General features: G+C 38.5%; 1 protein-coding gene across 1 annotated transcript in view; it reads right to left on the bottom strand.

Moving 5' to 3' along the window:
• NEB (nebulin) overlaps positions 1-27245 on the bottom strand; it is a 207492-nt gene that overhangs the window by 154480 nt on the left and 25767 nt on the right. The window contains exons 15-33 of the mRNA XM_063318368.1: positions 22446-22553; positions 22258-22362; positions 21814-21912; positions 20972-21076; positions 19521-19628; positions 19319-19432; positions 18431-18532; positions 18235-18342; positions 18047-18151; positions 17594-17692; positions 13408-13512; positions 12328-12435; positions 6511-6624; positions 5542-5739; positions 3959-4066; positions 2315-2413; positions 1988-2092; positions 1782-1889; positions 71-382 (exon numbers count right to left, since the gene is read on the bottom strand). Of these exons, the coding sequence (XP_063174438.1) occupies positions 71-382; positions 1782-1889; positions 1988-2092; positions 2315-2413; positions 3959-4066; positions 5542-5739; positions 6511-6624; positions 12328-12435; positions 13408-13512; positions 17594-17692; positions 18047-18151; positions 18235-18342; positions 18431-18532; positions 19319-19432; positions 19521-19628; positions 20972-21076; positions 21814-21912; positions 22258-22362; positions 22446-22553 (2310 nt within the window). The remainder of the gene's footprint in view (positions 1-70; positions 383-1781; positions 1890-1987; positions 2093-2314; positions 2414-3958; positions 4067-5541; positions 5740-6510; positions 6625-12327; positions 12436-13407; positions 13513-17593; positions 17693-18046; positions 18152-18234; positions 18343-18430; positions 18533-19318; positions 19433-19520; positions 19629-20971; positions 21077-21813; positions 21913-22257; positions 22363-22445; positions 22554-27245) is intronic.

Raw genomic sequence — 27245 nt, 5'->3', positions numbered from 1 at the left:
CAGCTGATTAGTTTAAATAACTGCTTTTTAAATTACATTTATCTGGACACAAACGTACGGGCAGACTTACATCACTCTGAATCTGCATCATGTTTTTGGACCGCTCCACATTCATATCATCTGGCAATAATGTGTAATGGTGCAGGAGATTCTTGTAATTGGTATTGCTGGCAATTTCCTGGGCTTTCTTAGCAGCCACAACATTAACCATATCAAGTGGAGTGTTGTATCTAGTCTTGCTTTCCTCATAAGCTTTCTTGTAGTCCCGCTCTGACTGCATCTTGGCCACATTCATATAATGGACCAATTTGGGGTCATCTTGAATGCTCCGGAAGCCAATCAGTTTGCCTTTGGTTTGTTCATAGTCTTTCTTATACTCAAACTGTCCAAACAAGATTGAAAGGGAGATTAATTTCCTGATGAGCAACATATAATGTACAAATACTAGATCAATATTGAAAAAAAAAAGACAAAAAGGTCAAAATGAGCAGAAAAGTATCCACTTTTCAGACTGAATGCATGCAGTTAGTAGTGCCAGAAGAACTGCAACAAGCGAGGGCATATAAAGCATGCCTTTGGAGTGCTGGTGAAAATCCCCAGGCATTTGCAAAATTGTGCTAAATTCTGTGCAAGCAGAATTCTGTAGGTGCCATTGGCACTCCATGATCAACTCCGTTCACAGTACATTGAATAACTGCAATAACTGCAGAATATTATTACTGCTGCTGATAGTAGTGGTAGTAGTAAAAGTAATAGTAACAATAACAGTAATGGATTGGATCAACTAATATTTAAAACAATGTGAAAAGCTGGTCATGGTTAACTTATACCCCACTTGATTCACTGGGAATTAAATGTCCAGCATCATCCTATGCCCTTTCATTTGGCATTTACATCCCACTGCGTATGGCAGGGTTTGGTTCAGCGTTAATGCATACAGGATTATTCACTTCGATTGGTACCATATAGGATTATTGTGGCAACTCTCAGATTTTAAGAACTGTAACCCTGTTACAGAATCTGAAACTGAGATGTGAGGTACAGTCTCAAGGAAAGATAATATAAATGTTAGAATCTGAGAAAAGTTAAGCAAAGGAAGAAACTAAAATTGTTCCATTTGATTTCACTGATTTATTATTCATCAAAAGTATTTAAATGCCACTTTTTAAAAACCAAACCAACCAAAACTGAAGCAGTTTACTGTGATTATAAAACAGAATAAAATGGAGTGGAGAGAAGAGAAATAATAGAAACACTTCATGAATAATAATAATTATACGCTACTGGAGGAGTTACCAGCCAGGAAAGAGACTCATAAATATAAAAGGCTTAAAAAGACTCCTAAAATAAATCAGTGTTGGGGCCTGGCAAGTCCTAGATGGGAGGTCATTCTCCACTGCAAAAGCAAGGCAGAGTGCTCTTCAAGTTTTGCACTCTGAAGCTCCATGAAACTGAAAATTGGAAGATGTTCTTAACTCAAGAAATGTCAAAGTCATTTTCCTAAATTGCTGACTGATTGAGACTCAGCCACTGCTTAACACACTGGGGGTGCTTAAAAAATGGCTGGTAAACTGTACAAATCAGTAAATCTATTATAAAGTCCATTGTTTTCTGGGATTGATTTACTTCATAAATCAGTCCACTGGAATTTAGCTGATGTAGCCAGGACAGGCTCTTTCTTAGGCTGATGAGCTGGTGTCAAGTCCTACAAAATAAATTACTATAGAAGGATTTCCCTTTGCCCCCCAAAACAAACCACTCTTTCCAAGGGGCAAACTCACATCACTGGCAGCCTGTCTGGCAGTTTTAGCAGCTCTAATGGGAATGGCATCGCTTCTCAGGTCACAGCCCCTCAATTTCAGGTCTTCCAAGCCCAATTTGTAATAAATCTGAAAGAGAATGCAGTCATCAAGCCACCAGTTTAATGGCCATCATCTGTATGTGCAGCTAAACATTGCATTTGAAAAATTGTCAAAAGCAAACTTACGTCACTAATGTTGTAGGAATTAACCTTTGCCTGGATAAACTGAGGAGCATCTGCTGGGAGGTTATAATTGTGAATTATTTCTTCATTTTTGGCTTTATAAAGTACCTGAAGAGGAATCAAATGTGGAAATCAGTGTAACACCCAAGATGGAAAATGAACGTTATAAATCATTACAATTCCAAATCACAGGTGAGGATTCAGTTCAGAAGTGTGGAAGTAATTTTTGACCAAGACTCCTTAGACTCTTAGTGGTTCTAAGACCTGCAGCAAATTCAGAATGCAGTTAGTCAAAACGCTAAAAAACATACATACAATGCCCTTACTTACATCACTCCGCTGAGCTTGATTGATTTTAGCCTGAACCACAGTAGGATGATCCTCAATTTGTGTAAATTTAAGAGTGTCTGGATGCTGACGGTATTTTTTCTGTTTATGAAAAAACAAATCAGTCTCATTTATTGAATTTTTCTATCGCTTCCTTCTAATAGTTATCTATGACTTCACTGAAAATCTGCATTAAGGATTTTTTTAAAAGTCCCAAGGCTTGAAAGATTTTAAAAAGTAATCAAGGCCTTATTGTGGCTCTGACACTATGGTAATGAAACCAATAGTCAACAGGTTGTTCTTTCATTCCTACAGCCCTCTGCAGTTTCACAGAAAGTTTTCAGTAAGGAAGAAGTATAGTTCAGCTTTGTAGAAACAAAACAGCAATGTTCCCACCTTGCAACTTAAAGATTAAAAAAAAAACCTAAAGGGAAGTTATTCAGTACTGTGGGCAGTGAGTGGGAAAGCAGGGAGATCATGCATCACCCAGCCTGGGCATAAACCAAAAGGGTGACTGTAGGGAGATGTAAGGGGTGAATGAAGAACAAGCTTCTAGGATTGAGGATCATTCATGGACTTTATGGGCCCTTGCTGGATCAATACAAGGTGATTGTAAAAACCAGCAACTGCCCACCAACAGAGAACACAAAAGCCCAGCAGCTGAAGGTGAAAGGCCTGCCACTGCAGGAGGGGAGGGAAAATGCCAGGCCCCGAAGCCAATCAAAACTGGGGCTGCTGCTAGATCAGCATGACATGCTGGAGACCATCCTCTTTAAAGGGCTTGAGAAATTCTGGTCAGAAAACAGCAGCTCTGAATTGAAGCAGGAAAATATAGGCCCATGTTGCATTTGCAATGGGCTGGGAATTGGAGGAGGACTCTGCCATCCTTTCTTTTTCTCAGGGAGTCTTCTACAAAAATACTTGGGTTAGAAGGTGCTCCCCTGGATTTATCAATGACATAGGTAGCGTGAGGTACCACTGATGCTGAATTACTTGCTTATATTCTTGAATATACAGTTTAAAATCATAATCTTGTTCCTGAAATTAAGTAACAAACCCACTTTTCTAACAGACTATGGCCTGAAGGATATGGGTTACACGGCTATAAATTTTAGTTGTACCAGAACATCGTCTTAAGTCTACAGTCGTGTCTGCTGACTGAGTGTAGCTGTTGGAACTACACTTACATGACTCTTCTTTAAAAACATTGAACTACTGGTCAGCTGCTTGGTTGAAAAGCGGTGTACAAAAGCATGTGATAAGTGAGAGAGTTATTGGATAGACTGGGGATTCAGTGCATAGCCCCTGTTAAGGTCTCTGGTTTCTCCTTTTAACAATAAATAGATATGCAAAGTGAGAGCCAGTTCGGTCTAGTTCGGAGGGCAACAGGCTGGAAACTGGGAGAACATCAGTTCTAGTGCCACCATAGGCACAGAGCCAGCTGGGTGACCTTGGGCCAGTCACTCTCTCTCTGCCCTAGGAAGGGGGTAATGGCAAACGACTTCTGAAATCTTGCCAAGAAAACTGCAGAGACTAGTCCAGGCAGTGCCAAGGATCAGACATAATTGAACAGCAGGGGAAAAAAAAGATATGCAAAAGCTCATAACTAAACAGAGGTAACTCTGATTTCCTTTAAGTTTTACTTACCTCGCTTACGTATTCTGAAGTTTTTTTTGCTGTTTCTGCATCCAGGGATCCATATGGCACCCAACCACATCCTTTCATCCAAGTGTTGTAATCAGCTTTATATTCAGTCTGGAAAAGACAGTAGTACATTTAAAAATGAGAAATGCTTGCTTACAGGTTCATGTGACATTTTATTCAAGCTGTCCTATATGTAGAGGAAACATTCTTTGAAAATTTAGCTAACAGAAACTAGAATTCATGAATTAAATCTAGGATGATAATGTAATTGAATCACATGCCAAAAATGAAATGATGACATTATTCCAAAGCTGGTGCAATGTGTTTTGTTAGGTAGCAGCACCTAATTGACCCCGGCTGATCCAGAAAACTAAGCAGGGTTATCTCTGATAGGTGCTTGGTCTAGGAGCCATCTGGAAAATCCAGGGCTATAGACTGAACTAAGATATTTTTTTAAAAAACACATCCTGGAATAAGGCAATGGCAAACTATTTCCATATTACTGCCTCTTCCCACCAAAAAATAAAAAATAAAAATGGCTGTTTCTGTGTAATCACTAGGAGTTGAACTCAGTTTGAAGGCAACACTTTGCTTTATGTAATAGTTTGGAGAAATGCTAGGAATTCATACATGGGCAGCAACTGTACAATCCTTTTAGAAGCTGAGGACTAACCTCTCTGAATTTCAGACTATCCTTTACAAGCAATAGGATATTGTGAATTATTTCTGTTACACAGATAAGCTACAAAACATTTTATAGTTTTAAACCTTTCTTCAGTTCTATTTTATATCTCAAGAAATTTTTACTGAAACTTATACTGAAAACATGTTTTTAAAAAAGGAAACACTGAAAATAGGGATGTATGGAACAGCTCCAATCTAATTCAAATCAATGATTTGGTTTAGAACCCAGTTCAGGCTGACAGCTCAAATTAATCATGCAATCAAACTGATTTGAGTCTCTCAACTTCTTCAGAAAAATAGCTCCTGTTTTGCACAGAAGGTTCATAATCACTGAATTGATTCAGATGCACCCTCTTTGATTCAGTGATTCAACCTGAATAATCAAACTGATTTAGAAAGTCAATTTGACTTGGACATTTCACCAAATGGCGTTTGAATCAAATCCCTGAATTTAATCTTTGTACTGTCCTAGACAGCAGCTACCTATTATTTTTTTCAGCTTATTTCTTTTCAGTCTTTATATCACTTCTCTTTGTCAAACTGGGTTACTCACCAGTCTATATTTTAATGTCTTAGATCATCCTCTCCAACTGAATGCTCTATGGATGCTCTGCTGGTTTGGGATAATTACAGGCCAACATACTTTCATGACAGCTGATGGCCATCTTAGGTTTTAAGTTAGACATGCTGCCCAGGCAGTCTGGGACTTACAGTATATTCCCAACAAAACTGGAGGACAGCAGTTAGGGAAGGCCAAAGGAGACAATGCTTAAGTGAGGTTCTTCCTGCCCCAGTTGTCAAACCCTGGAAAAAGCTTATGGAAATACACTGCCATCTCTCTTTCCTGTATGAAGTGTTATTCAGTTCAACAATGCTAGGGTTGTTCAAACCTTGCTACTTACATCACTTTGTAAAGCATTAGCCTTCCTGGCAAGCTCCACATTAATACTGTCAGGAGGATAGGAGTAATCATGGATGCGATGCCTGTAGTCTGTATCACTGATGATCGCCTGGGCTTTCTTTGCTTGTACAACGGGAATCATATCCAGCGGTGCTATGTATCTGGTCTTTGATACTTCATAACCTTTTTTATATTCCAGCTATGGTAGAGTTAATACATGTCATTAACAATTTAAAGTTTGAAAAAAGCTCAGAAATGTGTAAGATGCAGGGGATAGTCCCTCTAGAATATGCAGTGGGTATGCTAAAAGCAGGGACAGCTTATTTAAAGAATCCTTTTTCTGCAACATGAGAAGATATTTTGAAATGACTACTGTAATATGCAAGAAATAGACTAGGTTCAGAGTTGGGCTAATTTTCAAATAGGCAGATGCGCAATAGGTATACGCACTTATGAATATATGCCAGACTTACTTATTCTAACATTTGGTGCACCTACTGATAACCTAATATTTCATTTTCACTGGTCTACTTCTTGTACTTTGTAAGCATTCAGGTAGATGGTCAAACTATTCTTATCAACATTTGCATTTCCTGATCATTTTGCTAAGCAATTTTGAGAACGCTTTTTCATCAAAATGTGTATTATTCCTCGTTAGAGGATTTAATACTCTGGACTTGCTCATTATGATTTCAAAAATTAGAGATCAGTGGTTCTTTATTCATTTGGATCTCCTGAATGTAAATTTCACCTAAGGAGACACTCTGAATATTTTTTGAAAATGATTTTATTCATTTTTATCAATTTGTTATCTGTTTTTCTTCATCATAATTATATTATTCATATTGTCACAATGACATAAATTCCCTTCTGTCTGTTCCTCTGGAAGTATCTAAACAAACAAACATTTCCAGATAATTCAGCATACCACCAACAAACCATAAATATTATTTGGTTTATCTGTACTTACATCACTCTGTTGCTTGGCCACTTTCTGGCAATGTATCATTTTGGGATCATCTTCAATACTCAGAGCTCCAATTAACTTGCCTTTGCTCTGTTCATAACCCTTTTTGTACTCAACCTATATGGTCACAAGACAATAATGTGGTTTGGTATTCTAGAAACCTGGCTGCAAATGTAAAGCAATCCAAGGTTTACCTTAATTTCTATGTAACACTTACATCACTTGCAATTTTTTGCTTGGCTTTAGCAGCCAGAATTGGAATGGCATCCATCTTGATGTCAAATTTCTTTGCTTTTGATTGATCCCAGTCATACTTATACCAAATCTAACCAAGGGAAAAGAAAAAAAAACATGAAAAAGTCATAAAGACATACAGTCCAAAACGTATTGCATATAATCCATACATTTATCTTAGGGAGTGCATAAACCTATAACTACATAACTATTTTTAATGTGCATGTTATTTTAAGTAGATTAACAATGGAATACTCTTTTTTGACCAGTTCAACTATCCACCACAAGATTTCAAGCTCTTACTTTAAAATTCACCCAGCGAATATGTGGAATTTGTATAAAATAAGCCCTTTATGAGCAAACATTACTCTATATTGCAAGTGCTGCCAAAGATTATGATTAGGACAATTTAAGATCTAATTTCATGACTTCAATGCAGAATGCAGCTCCTCATCATACCTCACGTACCCTAAAGAACCTTTATTCAGAGCTAGAAAGCAGTGATCTCTGTAGACTAAATGGGTTTTTCTATCAATAATAAATAATGCAACATTCATCAAATGAAGTATTTTTCTTCATTGGTTATTCAAATGTATCTCTGTCCATGAACACTCACACAGGGACAGATGCACACACAGTAGTATTTACTATTAATTCCTGTGATTTCCATCACTCTTGTTCTTGGTCTTCATAGCCTTCTAGAACCTCACTAGCCTCCTTCCCTAGCAACTTTCTTCCTGCCAGCACATATAGACTCTCCTAAAGATCTGTTTTGATGGTTTTCTTTTCTCCTTCTTCTATGTCATCTAGTCATCTTTCCTCCTCTTCAGAATTTCATTTCTTAATTCATCACTGGCCTTTCCCCAAACCTGATGCCATTTGCCAAATTAATTTGGGGTGATGAGAGCTGATTATGAAGATGATCTAAGTGGTGATCTAAGTTCTCTGTCTCTAAATCAATCTTCTTGACAGGTGTTACATGACAATCAAATATGCACTGTTTTATGCCCTATTATCACCATCATGAGCAGTATTATGAGCTGCATCAGCAGCTTACAGCCCAATATCTTTTTAGCTGTGAAAGTATCATTTATAAGACTCTTACATCACTGATGTTATAGGCATTGACTCTGGATTGGAGGAATAAAGGAGCATCTGGAGGGACAGAACATCTGCTTTTCTCAGCTTCATGTTTGGCTTTGTAGTTCAACTGAAATGCAGAATGAACAAATACTGATATAAAAAGTGACCATCTGAAGATGGCAGTTAAGCATGCTAGTATTGGTTGTTAATACCTGAGCTAAATAAGAGGGCAATCCAAACCATTTAAAGTAAAAGTTCTTTAGTAATCATCACAATAGAAAGGCAGGGTATAAATCAAGTAAATAAATATGTTTCTACTGTTTGGGAAGGGTTGCATTGATGTAAATAAATATGTTTCTACTTAATCCAGGAAGGATTGCATCGATGTCAGTTAACATCAGGATAAGAATGACCTTTTGCTTTCATGAACACAGCAATAATAGACACCCATCTGCTTTCATACCATACATCTTTTGAAAATTAAAAATACGAAGCACTGCCACAAAACACTCAGTGTCGAAAATAGTTCTCCCATGTTAATGCAATATTAACTGCCTATACCTCCCTGCTGAATGACTACAAGGCTCAGCCCTTGTTTTTCCAGTTATATTCCTACTTGTTTCATTTACCTATTCTGGTACTAAATATGTGCAAAAGCATACCATTTTGGAAACAGAACATTCCAAGGAATACTGAACTATTCCATTATTCTTTTCGACTCTATGGAACGGGCTGTTCCAGAGCTGATCCAAAGACTTTCCAGAAGTAAATCTTCTGGAACAGGAAGTAATCTGTGATGTTCCGAGCATAATCCAGCCTCACACTTCCATAAATTTTACATTCAGAATGCTTTTGGACTACCCTCAGGATGGCTGGATTGGTGTGGTCTAGAGCATAACAGGACATTCTGATGTTCTTCAAAATGCTATGTTCCTGGCATCATACGTTTTGGACATCATTATCTGGAATGCTTTCAACATTCAGATAATAAAGCTACAACTTCATGACCAGAAACCCATTACTGGAAGAGAAAGCATCTGACAAGATAAAACCAGACAGGACACTGTTTGAGTTGCCAGGTTACTTACATCACTCAGCTGCTTGGAATTAATTTGTGCTTGTACCATAACCAGCGAGTCTGTCACAGGGGTAAACTTGATCTGATCAGGATGCTTCTTATAGGCATGCTAGACAAATGAGGAAACAAAAGATAATGACATTTCCTCTTTAGTATGTATTAGATTACAGTCCTACATATTGGTATCTACAGAAAAAGATTTTTTTAAAAAAATCAAGTGTATTAATATAGTCCATTCATTCAGCAAAAGTATAATTAAACAGCACACTGCTGTTTCTAAATCCTAAAGCCTTCTGATTATCAAAGATATACATTTTGCTATATTTTAACTAAAAAGCATGAATGGAAGCATACTGGGCCATACTTGTTGCACACAGGTACAATGCTACAGCCTATATTTGCACTGCTGAGGATCAAGGCTATTAGCAGTAGGTCTATGCAACACATTTGAAAGAAAACCCCTCTCTTCAAAAGATTAAAGCAGCCATTGTTTGCAAGGCTTCTACAGCAGTTTCCAAATCTGTCCCTGGTTGTCTGCATATACGGTATGTCTGCCTGTGCAGACTACATTTCTGCTGGGACTGACTGCAAAATGAAGTGGTGTTGCCATGCACATTTGTGAAAGCAACCAGGGACAGTTTTCCAAACAGTCGAGTGAGCCTTGCAAAAGACAAGGCTACTTTAATACGTCCAAGAAAGGTGCTTTATTCTGATAGACTGGTATAGGCTTTCACGACTGGTACCTATGGGGCAGTGTTGAGCTTCAGCATTTAGTGACCATGGTCTAGACAGCAAATTTCCTGGCTGTGGCTGGCATCTTCATAACCTTTGTAAAGCATCCCTTTCCAACACCTTGCACTGCTTCAATGAAGAGCGCTTATACATGCATGCATCACGTATATGTGCTTTTCATAAATACTCATCAGCTTCTATAGCAATGCACATTTATTTGTTGTATTTGTATCCTGCTGTAAACAACAGGGACTCATGGTGGCTTACATTCATAAAACACACATATAACATCAGCTATGAACAACAAAAATTAAAATATAAAACAGAAATATGAATAAATGCCAAAATAGTAAATAACTACCAGCAAAAACTAAGGCAAAAGGCAACCACCAGATGTCACAAGAATCCTGTATGTATATATATACAGCCACTTTTCAGGGCAATTAGTAAAAAGGTAGACAGTAACAAAACTGGAGCAGCATGTATAATACACAACTGAACATAAAATCCAGTATTGGTCTGCCAAAACAAAAAAATAAAAATGCCCAGGTGATGGTAAAAGGCCATCTTGTACCAGGGTTCAGACTGATCTCTTCAGGATGGAGTTCTCAAACCAATGAACAGCAATAGGAAAATGCCCCTGGTGTATACTTTGTCAAAGCAATTATGTGGTTTCCTTAATTCTGATTTGGCATCACATGTGACCTACCCATTCCAAGTTAAGATTACATGGAACATTTTGGCTTTTTTAGCATTAAGTCTGATTTGTTTAGGAAAACACGATTAACTCCATTCTGATGCCAAGAAAACTATATGGATGGATGTCTGCAGAGGGCAGGAAGGTAGAAAAAGTGACATCATGTGCATAATCACCATGAGTCAAGACCAATCCAAGGAAATATTTATTAGTGTTGTAACATATAAGTTTACAATTTTTTTAAGAACGCTTCACTTTTCTTTTACGGTTCTGCATTACTGTAGATACAAATATCTCACAGTAACAATGACTTACATCTTTGCATGTGTCCAGCTTCTTGATGGCTTCATATTCTTGAGTTATGGTTTGAGGAAAATAGCATTTAGCCTTTTCGTCTTCATAGTCCGCTCTATAGTTTTTCTAGAGAAACCACCAGAGTTCAATAACCACCATGAACTGAACAAGGAAAAAGAAAGAGAGAAATAGGTACAACTCATACTTACGTTGCTCTTCAGAGCTTCAACCTTCATGCAATGTGCTTGATAGGGGTCCTCAATGCTGCCTATGTACCGGCCCAAGACTTTGGTTACATAAGGCTCTTTGTATTTCACCTGCGGAGCAACACAGTCACATGTTATAACAAACCACACAAAACTATGTCTGGAGCAGGAGCAAAGGAGAAATTTCTACCCCACTTACTGTACTGAAGTCCTTAAGAGTGTTGTCGACCTGATACTGTGGAGTCTCACAATAGTTAATGCTTACTCCTTTTGCCTTTTCATATCCTTCCTTATATAATCTCTGCAAGGGTGAAAAAGAAAAGAGAAAGGGGTGTAGGAAGCAATGTGGAAAAGACCATTCCTTCTGTATATGATATGGCCTCCCACCTACAGAGTTTTGTTTCCTTTCCATACTGAAAATATGCATCACGATGCATTCCAAAATATTTCATTCAAATCAGCTTCATAAATTCATAATTAGAATGGAGACATAAGTACAGATTTTATTTATTTTTATTTCTTTATTTTATTGCATGCATTTGTAAGGCACCCAACTCAAACAATGTCACTCTGGGCAGCATATAACAAAAGTAAGACTAACAAAAAACATATAAACTTAAGAAAGAAAACTCAGTAGATAAAATATAAAATGTAAAATAGCAACCAAGCAGGATAATTAAACAACCAAGAGAGAATTCCATGCAATTGGACCCAAATCCCTGGAAAAAAGCATCTAATCTGGATTAGACCCATGATATGTATGGTCAAATAGGTTGGTTCCAATACTGGCTAGAAGTTGTTTATGAGAAACCTATCATCAGTTCATAAAGGAAACAGCCAGTACACTTCATGTCAGTTTAACAATGGTTGTTGTTAATGTTTCAGGCAGAAAGATTTGGAACATGGATATTTCATTTAGTTCATCATCCTGATCTTCATGAATCGATCTTATCTTATTTCAATCACTTCTACTTAATCTGATTGTGAATAAATTAGGTTAATTAAGCATTATATAAATATAAATTATAAAACTGGATTTGACAGTCATAAAAAATGGTAGCAAATTGCTGGAGGTGCATATGGCGTGTTTCTTCTTTACTGGCCATGATTAAGATGCCGCTGGATGTAAATTATAATTTTCAAAAACTGTTTGGGAATTGTTATTTCACAACTAATTCTTCTTGCTTTAAAGCTCCAGAATACAGGGGGCTAAAAAAGTTTCTCTACATAATCACAAAGATTCTAACATGCCACACACCCCGTTTTCACTCCACCGCGCTTTGGGGTTACTTACATCACTTTGCAGTTTGCCTACTTTCAGAGAATGAAAGATCTTGGGATCATCCTCGACACTCAAAGCTCCGATAAGCTTCCCTTTGCTCTTTTCGTAACCTTTCTTGTACTCAACCTACATGGGGATATTGCAGCAAAACACTTTCATATGCTGTGAACTTTGTGTGCAGACTGAAAGCTTCATTACTCTGTTCAACACTTACATCACTCGCAATTTTTTGTTTTGCTTTAGCAGCCAGAATCGGAATGGCGTCCATTTTGATATCAAACTTCTTTGCTTTGGATTGATCCCAGTCATACTTATACCAATTCTAACCGAGGGAGAAGAGGAAAATAAAGTGGGTCAACCAAACTAGGAATTAGGATAAGCCTCAAAATCCATACCAGAAGATGCTTTTTTCTATAATCATACCGCAATTTGATAGACAAAGAAATGGAAATATTCTTTAATTGAGTTAGGAACAAAAATTGCCATTTCTTATAAGATGGATAGTACTGTATATGTACAGGCTGTCACATGTTCTTGGCAATCTGTCCTATTCCCTACTTATGGGACAGATGTAGAATATTTATCTATCTATGTATCTATCCATGTTTCTATCTACTGACAAGGATAAAGATACGAAGATGTATATGGACATAGACAGAGATAGAGATAATACATATCTTCATACATAGTAATGAAATCTTGTTCACATGTGGGAAGCTATGTCTCAAGATATATATCTCAAGATCAAATTATTGCTTAATTGATTACTTGGTTATAGATACATCTGGCCAGGTATACATACATTACCTCCCTGTCCTTCACTCCCCACCCTACTCCCAACCACACTATTTTCTAGCAATTCCTGTGATTTCCATCACTCAGAACTAAGTCCTTATTAGATCCTTAGAACCTGATTGGCCTGCTTCCTCATCATTTCTGTTTCTATTGTTACTCCTGCCAAATATGCAGAGACTTTCCTAGACATTTGTTGAGATACTCTGTTTTCCCTCTCCCTTCTTATGTCATCATATCAGTCTATCTTATTTCATCTTCCACCAATAAACTTTGGTCTCTGTGTTTTTTTAAATAAAACTAATTAGATTGGTTCTCTTTTCAAGCTTGATGTCCTTATCCACCTGTCCAATGTGTTAGAGGACATTCAGCTAGGCTTATTCGCTGTCTGCCTGATGACGTCACACTGCAAGTATTTTAGATTCATGCCCTGTTATCATAGTAGTAATAATATTATTTATTACAAAATTGAGTCACAAGAGCAGCTGTCCATTATACTTACATCACTGATATTATAAGCATTGACTCTGGACTGGAGAAACAAAGGAGCATCTGGAGGTATGGAACATCTGGATTTTTCTGCCTCATGTTTAGCTTTATAATTCATCTGAAATATAGAATGAACAAACAGTGACTAACATACACTGGTCTTCACTATGGGAAATGTTCCTTCTCCTAGAGACCAAGGATTAAACTATGGCTGCAGATTTCTTTGCAACCCCACTAACTATTGATCAAGTCATCAATGCCTTGGTCCAGTACCCAAACCAAGTGTCTTCCTGGATGGACAAGCCTGTCCAGATGATTAATCTTCTAAAGGAGCAGATGGGATAGAATGGTGGTGCCCATATAGTACCAGTTCTGCCTTTACATGAACAGCTGCAGCAGTCTCAGATTTCTGAATACAAGCCTCCTTTACTGACAAACATTTTTGAAATCTAAGAAAATTTACTGCTTTCCTATCTCATGTGAGCCATATATCTGCCTGAGGCCAGATGGCTTTATTAGCTACAGAACCCATGAAGGATTTTCAATAAGCCTGCTGACAGAGGGAGTTATAAAATGGCAACCCTCTCCTCCCCACTGCTTATTCAGAAAAGCTCAAACGTAGACAACCACAGTAATTTTGTGGCCTGCCTGAGAGTTAACTTTGAGGATCTCGTCAAGCAAATGACTGCCAACCATGAAATCTGTCACCTCCAACAAACTGATGCAAGAGTCTGTTGCTGAGTTTCAGCTGTTAGCTCAGGACATGAACTAGAAGGAAACAGGATTAGCTGATCAATTCAGAGAGGGACTATCAAATGAATTATGAGTTGAAGTCATTCATCAAGGCGCCCAAGAGATTAGGGCAGCATTAATTTGAGGTCTGCCTTGTTACTGAGGGAAGATTATTGCAAAGCACAAGCAGGAAGGGGAGGTACCACTGTTCCCTTTCTTTCTCCTCTTCCCCCCTCCACCATATCTGAGACTCCCCTTTTGGAGCATCAACTAAGTACCATATTTTTGGGCAAAGGGATATTTTGCAAGCAAATCCTCCCAAAAGATGGTGCCAGCCCCAACTTCAAGCTGCTGAATGCCTCTTTAATTATTAAATGGATAATGCCAAGACCTTCCACAAGCCCTCTGCTGATCATCATTACTAGAAAGCCCCACCATCACTGCTGGAAAATATATCTGGCTTTCTACCAAATGGCAGACTAAGAAGCTGGATGTCAAGGCCAAATGGACCATTCTGTTTAATTGTACAGATCAGTCCTATGGCCTTTTACCTGCAGCTTACAACTATCATGAAAATATTCCTGCCAATTTCTCTTGGTCCTGGAAGGCCCCCTTGCCCTTAGCACACATCTGCCCCAGCTCCTTCCTCATCTCAGTGGGGATGGAGAAAGAATTCAAGGTAAAAAATATTTTGGATTCTTGGCATAGGGTGGGTGGGCAGATAGGAATATCTGATTCATCAAGAAAGCTACCTGATATTAATCTTGAGAGATGGCAGATTATTCTTGGTAGATGGCAGATGAAATTCACACATCATGTCTCCTTTAACAGTTCTGTCTGCAATAACTTCTTAAGCCAAAGTCATTTGATGGGCCACACAATCAAGCTTTAACACTTGCCAGCAGTATGGCATTATGAGTGGGGGGGGGACTTGTTTGGGGAGGGGCAGACAGACATTTGTATAACTAATAAGAAAGATACAGAGACTGGCTCACCTGGCAATGAAAAGGAGAGTTCTGGAATGGGAGGAATTCGTCACAGAGACATAGAAGAGGCAAAAATAACCCCCTTCCTGCTATCCAGTGCCAGGAAGAGGAAGAGGTTAAAGAGGCCTGAAATGTGGGCCAGTTTCAATCCTCATTTGGGAGGAACAATCTCCCTCCCTTCCTTCCTTCCTTCTTGGGTTTACATGCCACTCTGATCCAACAGCACTCACTGGATACTAAATACAGTATAGCATTCTAATCCTTCAGCCATAATTATTACCTATGGAAATATTTTCTTCCCTGACAGGATGGAACCCCATCCATCTCTCCTTCTATTTCATTTGATATTGGAACATTTAGCCTATTTTGTCAGACCACTGAATGACATCATGGGCTTAAAAATGGCTGGAGCTGAACACAATATTTTTCCCTCTATATTTTTAATTGATAGTTATGAATTTTCTTTACCAAAATTTAAAAGACTATAAGAGTTTTGTAGATTATCAAATTATTCAATTAATTGGAGTGAATCTCATATAATTCCTGTTAGTTCTAAAGCATCTATGAAAAATTGTGGATTTTTACTTGGTGTTTGAATTATTTTAAATATCTTTGAATATTCCAAGAAAATCTATTTGTAGATGTAAATACTTCCATTGTTTTATCTCTACTTGATATTGATTTAAAACATGATTTTAAATCCCCTGAATATATGGAATAAGTTAAATGTTGCAAAAGTTAATATTTCTTCAAGTTTGATATAGGTACTTAGAGGGAGTCCTGTGTTAATACCTTCAAGGTATTCTAAGCAGACTGACAAGTTTATTAGAAACTTTTCTATGGAAAAGACAAATCCCTATGTTTTCTTTATGAAGATTACAACTACCATATCAGGACGTGGTGATGTCAATTTTCCTGATTTTCAGTTTTACCACTGGGCATATATTTTAGCATCACTTTCTTTTGTAATCAAAAGTACATCCAGACTAGAGCAGTGAAGTGTTTTTCTGCTGTCATCAAAGCACACCAGCTTAAAATGCACTGCTTCCATTTCTGGCTCCTTTTCTACCTCAGCAATGAGGTAAACAGATTTGGTCAATGAGGAAAGTAAATGAAGAGGTGAAAAAAAGGCTTCCTTTGGTGTCAGTTACTGGCAGCAGAAGACCTGTAGATTGGCCACTGGCACCGGTCAAAAAGTGCACCCATCCAGCCCTGAGGATCAGGCACAGCTATGCCTTCTCCACCAAGCCAGGATGGACAGCTTCATTTTGGGGGGCTGAAAGTTAAAGAACAGCTTCCCTTCCACTTCTCTTTCCCTGCAGTTCTCCAGTCCTGCAGTTATCTCAGTGGGACAGGAGAATTAGAGACTTCATCAGGGCTTCTTCCCGGGCACAAATATCCATGCAGCCCTCTTGCCTTCTCTTGAAGCCTTGGCAGCCTAGGCACCTGCTGCCAGAGCTGGTGGGAGAAATGGCTGCTGGGCACAATGGGAAAGCTCTGACTCTCCTGTTGCCAAATGTTAAATGACCAGAGAGCCAGAGGCGGCCAATAGCAGCAGGGCAGTCCACCCTCCACCTTTACTTGACCTTGAAATGAGGCACTGCAGACCATCCATACTGCAAGGTTTGTATTGCCTACAGTAGGAAATGCCACTTTAAAGTAGAAGAAAAAGAGAGGACTGCAGGCTGCCTTTGCAGTGAGTCAGGGTTGAATGGAAGATGACCGCATCCATTCCTGTCTTCCTGAAAAGATTAACAAGGCACCTTCCTGCCACAGTTAGCAGGACATGTGAAAGGGTCCCATGGTTAAAAAAAAACGACTAAGGGCACAATTAGAAAGTGTTTATGTGACTCCTACAATGATATGGTCAGTTTCTTCATAGCCAGAGGTGGGGAGGAGGGAGAAAATAGAGAAGGAGGTGGTACAGGGGCTTCGTGTGCAGAAGCAGCAACCAGCAGTTTCTAGAAGCTAAGAGGACCAGTCTGAAAACATCTCTAAGCCTTCCTGGCCACCAAGCAAACTATCAAACATCTGTTAACTGAGAAGGGTGATAGAAAAATCCACCCAGATTTAAAATTCCAAAATACAACTTATATAAAGGCATTGACCTTTTGGAACTGCAATGGGCAATGTCTGCCTGCATAAGGCTTAATTCTTGTCTGCAACAGAGAACCTAACCTATCTGATTCATGTCTGAGAGTCTTCTGCCCTATAAGCATGTTCACGAATAATAGGATAAGCATCTGGAAAGCTGAGAGGTACTGCCATGCCCAGGTACAAAGCCTGACACATACTATGCAACTGCTTCAATTAGTTTTAGAAAGTGTTGCCACAAAATTCTCACTTTCTAAAAAAGAACCCATGTTGTTGCGGTGTTAAGTATCTGTAAGTCCCAACTAACTCTGCACTGTCTGTCAGACAACTTAGCATGAAATATAAGACCACGCAAAGCCCAGTTCTTTCTGTTTCCAGGTTCCTTACGTCACTCAGCTGCTTGGTATTAATCTGCGCTTGGAGCAAAACGGGAGAATCCAACACTGGGGTAAACTTGATCTGGTCAGGATGCTTTTTGTAGGCAAACTAGGAAAAGAATAAAACAAAACCCAGTGGCATTTACTTTTCAGTAGACATCAGATTTATGGTTTTATACTTCATGATACATTTTACAATGGTGCACTGTGCTACCAGCATCCATGCATCCATTCAGCAAAAGTGTAGTTGAAGAAGTCAGGATTTATATTGACGGTATTTACTGTATGATGTTTTAAATCAGCTGTATGGCCAATAATACCTCAGATATTTTCAGATCATGTAATAGCTTTTGTTTTGTTTATTATTTTAAGAATTTAATGAAGTAATTCACCATTGAGACTCTTTTCTTTTCCACTTCTGAAGCACGTAAAAAGACATGACCTCACTAGAGCAATGACTTACATCTTTGCATGTGTCCAGCTTCTTGATGACTTCATATTCTTGAGTTATGGTTTGAGGAAAATAGCATTTAGCCTTTTCGTCTTCATAGTCCGCTCTATAGTTTTTCTAGAGAAACCACCAGAGTTCAATAACCACCATGAACTGAACAAGGAAAAAGAAAGAGAGAAATAGGTACAACTCATACTTACGTCGCTCTTCAGAGCTTCAACCTTCATGCAATGTGCTTGATAGGGATCCTCAATGCTGCCTATGTACCGGCCCAAGACTTTGGTTACATAAGGCTCTTTGTATTTCACCTGTGGAGCAACACAGTCACCTGTTATAACAAACCACACAAAACTATGTCTGGAGCAGGAGCAAAGGAGAAATTTCTACCCCACTTACTGTACTGAAGTCCTTAAGAGTGTTGTCGACCTGATACTGTGGAGTCTCACAATAGTTAATGCTTACTCCTTTTGCCTTTTCATATCCTTCCTTATATAATCTCTGCAAGGGTGAAAAAGAAAAGAGAAAGGGATGTAGGAAGCAATGTGGAAAAGACCATTCCTTCTGTATATGATATGGCCTCCCACCTACAGAGTTTTGTTTCCTTTCCATACTGAAAATATGCATCACGATGCATTCCAAAATATTTCATTCAAATCAGTTCATAAATTCATAATTAGAATGGACAGATAAGAACTATCTTCCTGGATTAATTTCAGAATATAGAATAGCAAACTTTTTCTCTCCAATAGTAGCTAGGCAGGTATTTATGGGAAACCCACAGCAGTTCATAAAGGAAATGGCCAGTGTACTTCATATCAATTAACTACGGCTGTTGACAATGTTCTATGTAGACAGCTTTCTAATATGGATGTTCCAGGTAGCTCATTGATGATTTATCATTCTGAAGTCCATGAATTAATGTTATTCTATTTCAAACACTTTTTCATCAGACAATTCACTATGTAACTTGACTGTGAATAAATTAGGTTAATTAAGCATTATATAAATATAAATTATAAAACTGGATTTGACAGTCATAAAAAATGGTAGCAAATTGCTGGAGGTGCATATGGCGTGTTTCTTCTTTACTGGCCATGATTAAGATGCTGCTGGATGCAAATTATAATTTTCAAAAACTGTTTGGGAATTGTTATTTCACAACTAATTCTTCTTGCTTTAAAGCTCCAGAATACAGGGGGCTAAAAAAGTTTCTCTACATAATCACAAAGATTCTAACATGCCACACACCCCGTTTTCACTTCACCGCGCTTTGGGGTTACTTACATCACTTTGCAGTTTGCCTACTTTCAGAGAATGTAAGATCTTGGGATCATCCTCGACACTCAAAGCTCCGATAAGCTTCCCTTTGCTCTTTTCGTAACCTTTCTTGTACTCAACCTACATGGGGATATTGCAGCAAAACACTTTCATATGCTGTGAACTTTGTGTGCAGACTGAAAGCTTCATTACTCTGTTCAACACTTACGTCACTCGCAATTTTTTGTTTTGCTTTAGCAGCCAGAATCGGAATGGCATCCATTTTGATATCAAACTTCTTTGCTTTGGATTGATCCCAGTCATACTTATACCAATTCTAACCGAGGGAGAAGAGGAAAATAAAGTGGGTCAACCAAACTAGGAATTAGGAGGATAAGCCTCAAAATCCATACTCTGATACCAGAAGATGCTTTTTTCTATAATCATACCGCAATTTGATAGACAAAGAAATGGAAATATTATTTAATTGAGTTAGGAACAAAAATTGTCATCTCTAACCAACTGAATTATAAATTCTAACATTTCTTTATGCTGCAACAAAATGCCATCAACAACTATAATCACCTTTAAATATTTGGAACTTGCATAAAAAGAGCTTCTTATGACATGAATAGTACACAATATGCAAATACATGACCTACAATCTATTTGCTACTTAAGGAACATCAAAGCGGCATACATCCACCTTATAATGTTCCTTATCTGTTTATTTATTTGATTATATACCATCAAATCTGCATGAGGCTCCTGGTGATTTACAACAAGTTGTTGCATGCGATATGGGCAGCAGAGGAAGTTGACAAATAAACAAACAAACAAATATGATTAAAGCAGCCACAGTCATAAACTTAATTATTTAAATTCTATAAGGTGATCATAATTATAACAGTAAGATTAAAGTATTGACAGACTCATCATCATTAACCTTAATGATAATGATATATGATGCAAATAATTATATAAATAAAGTATAATCATAACATAGCCAATGGCCGCAACGTATTATATATTAATCAAATTTTGTTCAAGAAGTGTTCTTAGGTGGCTGAAGGGAATCTCTATCAACAACAGCTGCTTCTTGCTTCAAAATCAAGCTGTTGTTTATCACATGATTGTAGTAAATATGTCTGCTCAATCATACCCTCCCCCCATAATATTCCTATCAACTGCTTTTATATCTACTCTTTCAGTTTGTGTGAAGTCTGCAGAACTTGATTAGACTCTTTCCCTATCATTCCTGCTACATTTTTCCCCTTCTCCTGAATCATATAGTCTTTCCTAAATATTTGTTGAGAAGTTTTGTTTTCTTTTTTACCTTCCTTCTTATGTCATAATTCTATTCATGCTTCATTATTCTTCCTCAAGAATCAATACATTTTGAACTCGCTTCTGTTTCATTCTAAAATTAGATTAGTTCTCCTTTCCAGGTTAATGCCCTTGCTCATACTGATCTGGATTACCAGAGATGCCCAGTGTCTTTGGAAGGCATTCACCTGGTCTTACTCCCTGCTTACTTGATAGGCATCACCCTGCAAATGTTTTAGATTCATGGCCTATTATCATAGTAGTAAGAGTAATATTGTATGTAATTAAGGCAAAATTGTAATTATACATTATATCGCTCTACCTGCAACAGTATCACACACGTCTTATACTTACATCACTGATATTATAAGCATTGACTCTGGACTGGAGAAACAAAGGAGCGTCTGGAGGTATGGAACATCTGGATTTTTCTGCCTCATGTTTGGCTTTGTAGTTCATCTGAAATGCAGAACAAATTGACGATGACATAAAAAGCAACTGCGTGGGGAACTGCTATAAAAACACAAAAACACATTGTTCATAAGACTCATAGATAATTTCTCAACAGTGTGCCACATAAATGTCCGGTGTCAGTGGCATATCTCCATTAGTATCTGCACAGCAGAGGAAAACAGTTTCTTAGCATCAGATTAAGAATGCCCTTTTGCTTTCAGTGGGCCAGCAATCAAGAATGGTCACTCTCATATTGTAAAAACTGAATCTAGTTAAGCAGCAACCAACAATTCCCAGGGTAGAGAAGATAATTCTGTCAACATATCTGAGTAGCCCAAGGTTACCAACCCTACTACTATATACTCTTAACTTAAAACAAATTTATTTAAGTCCCAAGGATAACCATCCCTGCATATCATGGTTTCATTCTCATCTACAATAAAGAATCTAATCTAGCTGATTCAACTGTCAAAGTCTTCTGCCAAGGAACCCTCCTCATGAATGTCTGGAAAGCTGAGATTTACTGCCATGCCCAGATATGAAGCCTGATGCATACTATGCAACTACTTCAATTAGTTTTAAAAAGAGTTGCCACAAAACTCTCCCTTTCCAAAGAGGAACCCATGTTATTGCAGTGTTAAGTATCTGTAAGTCCCAACTAACTCTGCACTGTCTGTCAAACAACTTAGCATGAAATATAAGACCACGCAAAGCCCAGTTCTTTCTGTTTCCAGGTTCCTTACGTCACTCAGCTGCTTGGTATTAATCTGCGCTTGCAGCAAAACTGGGGAGTCCAACACTGGAGTAAACTTGATCTGGTCAGGATGCTTTTTGTAGGCAAACTAGGAAAAGAATAAAACAAAACCCAGTGGCATTTACTTTTCAGTAGACATCAGATTTATGGTTTTATACTTCATGATACATTTTACAATGGTGCACTGTGCTACCAGCATCCATGCACCCATTCAGCAAAAGTATAGGGGGAGAAGGCAGGATTTATATTGACTGTATGATGTTTTAATTCAGCTGTATGGTCAATAATACCTCAGATATTTTCAGATCATGTAATAGCTTTTGTTTTGTTTATTATTTTAAGAATTTAATGAAATAATTCACCTTTGAGATTCTTTTCTTTTCTAGTTCTGAAGCACATAAAAAGACATGACCTCACTAGAGCAATGACTTACATCTTTGCATGTGTCCAGCTTCTTGATGGTTTCATATTCTTGAGTTATGGTTTGAGGAAAATAGCATTTAGCCTTTTCGTCTTCATAGTCCGCTCTATAGTTTTTCTAGAGAAACCACCAGAGTTCAATAACCACCATGAACTGAACAAGGAAAAAGAAAGAGAGAAATAGGTACAACTCATACTTACGTCGCTCTTCAGAGCTTCAACCTTCATGCAATGTGCTTGATAGGGGTCCTCAATGCTGCCTATGTACCGGCCCAAGACTTTGGTTACATAAGGCTCTTTGTATTTCACCTGCAGAGCAACACAGTCACATGTTATAACAAACCACACAAAACTATGTCTGGAGCAGGAGCAAAGGAGAAATTTCCACCCCACTTACTGTACTGAAGTCCTTAAGAGTGTTGTCGACCTGATACTGTGGAGTCTCACAATAGTTAATGCTTACTCCTTTTGCCTTTTCATATCCTTCCTTATATAATCTCTGCAAGGGTGAAAAAAAAGTAGAAGTCATCATATAAAAGAGATTTTAAAAATATAATTTCTTATATGCATGATGTTGCCCCCCATTTAGAAACTTTTGCTTCTTCCACAGGATGAAAATGTACAGTAGATCTTGGTGAATTCCAAAATATTCAGTTGACATCTTCTGTCATAAACCATAATGAAGATACAACCTATAAACAGCCTTGATGGATGTATTTGGAACTGTCCAATATAGCAGGGTAAAAAAAGAGCCACCATAGGTTAAAATGAATTTAAACATGAAGGTGATGAAATGATTTGGGTTGAAACTGAAGTGAGAGAATGCTGGAGGTAGTATTTTAGAGATTGGTATGGGAAAGATCTTCAGCAAAGGATCGTTACCTTGTCGTGGTGCTGGAGCTTGAGCACCTCAATGATGCCATGAGCTAAACCGTGAAGGGCCACCCAAGACGGGAAGGTCATGACAGAGAGGTCAGACTAAATGCGATCCCTGGGGAAGGTAATGGCAACCCACCTCAGTATTCTTGCCGTGAAAACTAAATGGAATAGTACAACCAGAGATATGTCGGTATACCATCGGAAGATGAGACCCCCAGGTCGGAAGATGGTCAAAATGCTACTGGGGAGGAACAGAGGATGAGCTCAACTAGCCCCAGACGTGATGACGCAGCTAGCTCAAAGCCGAAAGGACGGCTAGCAGCCGACGGTGCTGGTGGTGAACGGCGAATCCGATGTTCTAAGGAGCAACACACCATTGGAACCTGGAATGTAAGATCTATGAGCCAGGGCAAATTGGATGTGGTTATTGGTGAGATGTCAAGATTAAAGATAGACATCCTGGGCGTCAGTGAACTGAAATGGACTGGAATGGGCCACTTCACATCAAATGACCACCAGATCTACTACTGCGGACAAGAGGACCACAGAAGAAATGGAGTAGCCTTCATAATTAATAGTAAAGTGGCTAAAGCAGTGCTTGGATACAACCCAAAAAATGATAGAATGATCTCAATTCGAATTCAGGGCAAGCCATCTAACATCACAGTGATCCAAATATACGCCCCAACCACAAATGCTGAAGAAGCTGAAGTAGAGCAGTTCTATGAGGATCTGCAGCACCTACTGGACAACACGCCTAAAAGAGATGTTATTTTCATCACAGGAGACTGGAATGCTAAGGTGGGCAGTCAAATGACACCTCGAATTACAGGAAAGTATGGCCTGGGAGAACAAAACGAAGCAGGACACAGGCTGATAGAATTTTGCCAAGACAATTCACTCTGCATAACAAACACTCTCTTCCAACAACCTAAGAGACGGCTTTATACATGGACTTCACCAGATGGACAACACCGAAATCAGATTGATTACATCCTTTGCAGCCAAAGGTGGCGGACATCTGTACAGTCGGTAAAAACAAGGCCTGGAGCTGACTGTAGTTCAGATCATGAACTTCTTCTTGCACAATTTAGGATCAGACTAAAGAGATTAGGGAAGACCCACAGATCAGCTAGATATGAGCTCACTAATATTCCTAAGGAATATGCAGTGGAGGTGAAGAATAGATTTAAGGGACTGGACTTAGTAGATAGGGTCCCGGAAGAACTCTGGACAGAAGTTGGCAGCATTGTTCAGGAGGCGGCAACAAAATACATCCCAAAGAAAGAGAAAACCAAGAAGGCAAAATGGCTGTCTGCTGAGACACTAGAAGTAGCCCAAGAAAGAAGGAAAGCAAAAGCCAACAGTGATAGGGGGAGATATGCCCAATTAAATGCAAAATTCCAGAGGTTAGCCAGAAGAGATAAGGAATTATTTTTAAACAAGCAATGCGCGGAAGTGGAAGAAGACAATAGAATAGGAAGGACAAGAGACCTCTTCCAGAAAATTAGAAACATTGGAGGTAAATTCCAGGCAAAAATGGGTATGATCAAAAACAAAGATGGCAAGGACCTAACAGAAGAACAAGAGATCAAGAAAAGGTGGCAAGAATATACAGAAAACCTGTATAGGAAGGATAACAATATCGGGGATAGCTTTGACAGTGTGGTCGGTGAGCTAGAGCCAGACATCCTGAAGAGTGAGGTTGAGTGGGCCTTAAGCAGCATTGCTAATAACAAGGCAACAGGAGACGACGGCATCCCAGCTGAACTGTTCAAAATCTTGCAAGATGATGCTGTCAAGGTAATGCATGCTATATGCCAGCAAATTTGGAAAACACAAGAATGGCCATCAGACTGGAAAAAATCAACTTATATCCCCATACCAAAAAAGGGAAACACTAAAGAATGTTCAAACTATCGAACAGTGGCACTCATTTCACATGCCAGTAAGGTAATGCTCAAGATCCTGCAAGGTAGACTTCAGCAGTTCATGGAGCGAGAATTGCCAGACGTACAAGCTGGGTTTAGAAAAGGCAGAGGAACTAGAGACCAAATTGCCAATATCCGCTGGATAATGGAAAAAGCCAGGGAGTTTCAGAAAAACATCTATTTCTGTTTTATTGACTATTCTAAAGCCTTTGACTGTGTGGACCATAACAAATTGTGGCAAGTTCTTAGTGGTATGGGGATACCAAGTCATCTTGTATGCCTCCTGAAGAATCTGTATAACGACCAAGTAGCAACAGTAAGAACAGACCATGGAACAACGGACTGGTTTAAGATTGGGAAAGGAGTACGGCAGGGCTGTATACTCTCACCCTACCTATTCAACTTGTATGCAGAACACATCATGCGACAAGCTGGCCTTGAGGAATCCAAGGCTGGAGTTAAAATCTCTGGAAGAAACATTAACAATCTCAGATATGCAGATGATACCACTCTGATGGCTGAAAGTGAAGAGGAACTGAGGAGCCTTATGATGAAGGTGAAAGAAGAAAGTGCAAAAGCTGGTTTGCAGCTAAACCTCAAAAAAACCAAGATTATGGCAACCAGCTTGATTGATAACTGGCAAATAGAGGGAGAAAATGTAGAAGCAGTGAAAGACTTTGTATTCCTAGGTGCGAAGATTACTGCAGATGCTGACTGCAGTCAGGAAATCAGAAGATGCTTAATCCTTGGAAGAAGAGCAATGACAAATCTCGATAAAATAGTTAAGAGCAGAGACATCACACTGACAACAAAGGCCCACATAGTTAAAGCAATGGTGTTCCCTGTAGTAACATATGGCTGCGAGAGCTGGACCATAAGGAAGGCTGAGCGAAGGAAGATCGATGCTTTTGAACTGTGGTGTTGGAGGAAAATTCTGAGAGTGCCTTGGACTGCAAGAAGATCCAACCAGTCCATCCTCCAGGAAATAAAGCCAGACTGCTCACTTGAGGGAATGATATTAAAGGCAAAACTGAAATACTTTGGCCACATCATGAGAAGACAGGACACCCTGGAGAAGATGCTGATGCTAGGGAGAGTGGAAGGCAAAAGGAAGAGGGGCCGACCAAGGGCAAGATGGATGGATGATATTCTAGAGGTGACGGACTCGTCCCTGGGGGAGCTGGGGGTGTTGACGACCGACAGGAAGCTCTGGCGTGGGCTGGTCCATGAAGTCACGAAGAGTCGGAAGCGACTAAACGAATAAACAACAAATGGGAAAGATAGTAGTATGTCAATGAATGGAATTTAAAAACAAAATAGAAGTAACAATGGAAGTAAATGTTATTTTCTATGAAAAAAATGGTGAAAAAAGTCATAAATGGTGTAACAATGCTGAAAAATGGTAAAGCTACAGGTGTAACTGGATGTCTAAGTTAGACATGAATGCGGTTTGCTTTTCAAATTGCTGTGCAACTTGTTTAATGTATGTATGAATATTTTATCTGTGGATTATGGATTATGGTACCTGAGAACAAAGGGAAAGGTAGTAAGAGTGAATGCAAACCCTATAGAGGAATTTGTTTATTAAGTGTGCCGAAGAATGTGTTTGACAGAATACTGCTCAAATGGTACAAGAGATAACAATAAGCAAAACTTGGGAAATGTAGAGTGGCTTTATGCTGAACAAGGGATGTGCAGATGAGATTTTTGCTGTTTAGCAAGTAGATGGGAAATGTATGAATGTGATACATTTGTTGATATAAAGAAAGGTCAAAATAAAGTGAATAGGTTTGAATTATGGAATGTTTTGCATGAACATCCTGTTTAAGTTTGGTTGTTGAATAAAATGGAAGCATATGTGAGAATATATGGATGAACAGCATGGAACTGAAAATTAATGGATCAAAGAACAAGATAGTTCTGTTCAACATGGAAAATTGAGTGAATGATTGTCAGTTATACATATGTGATAAAAAAAACTAGAGAAAGTAGATGCATTGGTGTATCTTGGTAGAATGTTTATTGACAATGGTAGAAAGATAGTGAATAGCATGTGATTTGTTATGAGGAATGAGTGTGAGAAAAAATGAAAATGGGTATGTATAAAAGAATGCTTCTGCTGATTTTGTTATATAGAGTGTTATATCAGTAGAAGCACAAAAATAAGTTGAACACAGGGGGAATAGGTTAT

The sequence above is a fragment of the Candoia aspera genome, chromosome 1 (assembly GCF_035149785.1).
Source record: "Candoia aspera isolate rCanAsp1 chromosome 1, rCanAsp1.hap2, whole genome shotgun sequence".
NCBI classification, from domain to species: Eukaryota; Metazoa; Chordata; class Lepidosauria; order Squamata; family Boidae; genus Candoia; species Candoia aspera.
The sequence above is the reverse complement of the archived record's forward strand: the minus strand, read 5'-3'. Positions and strand labels throughout refer to the sequence as shown.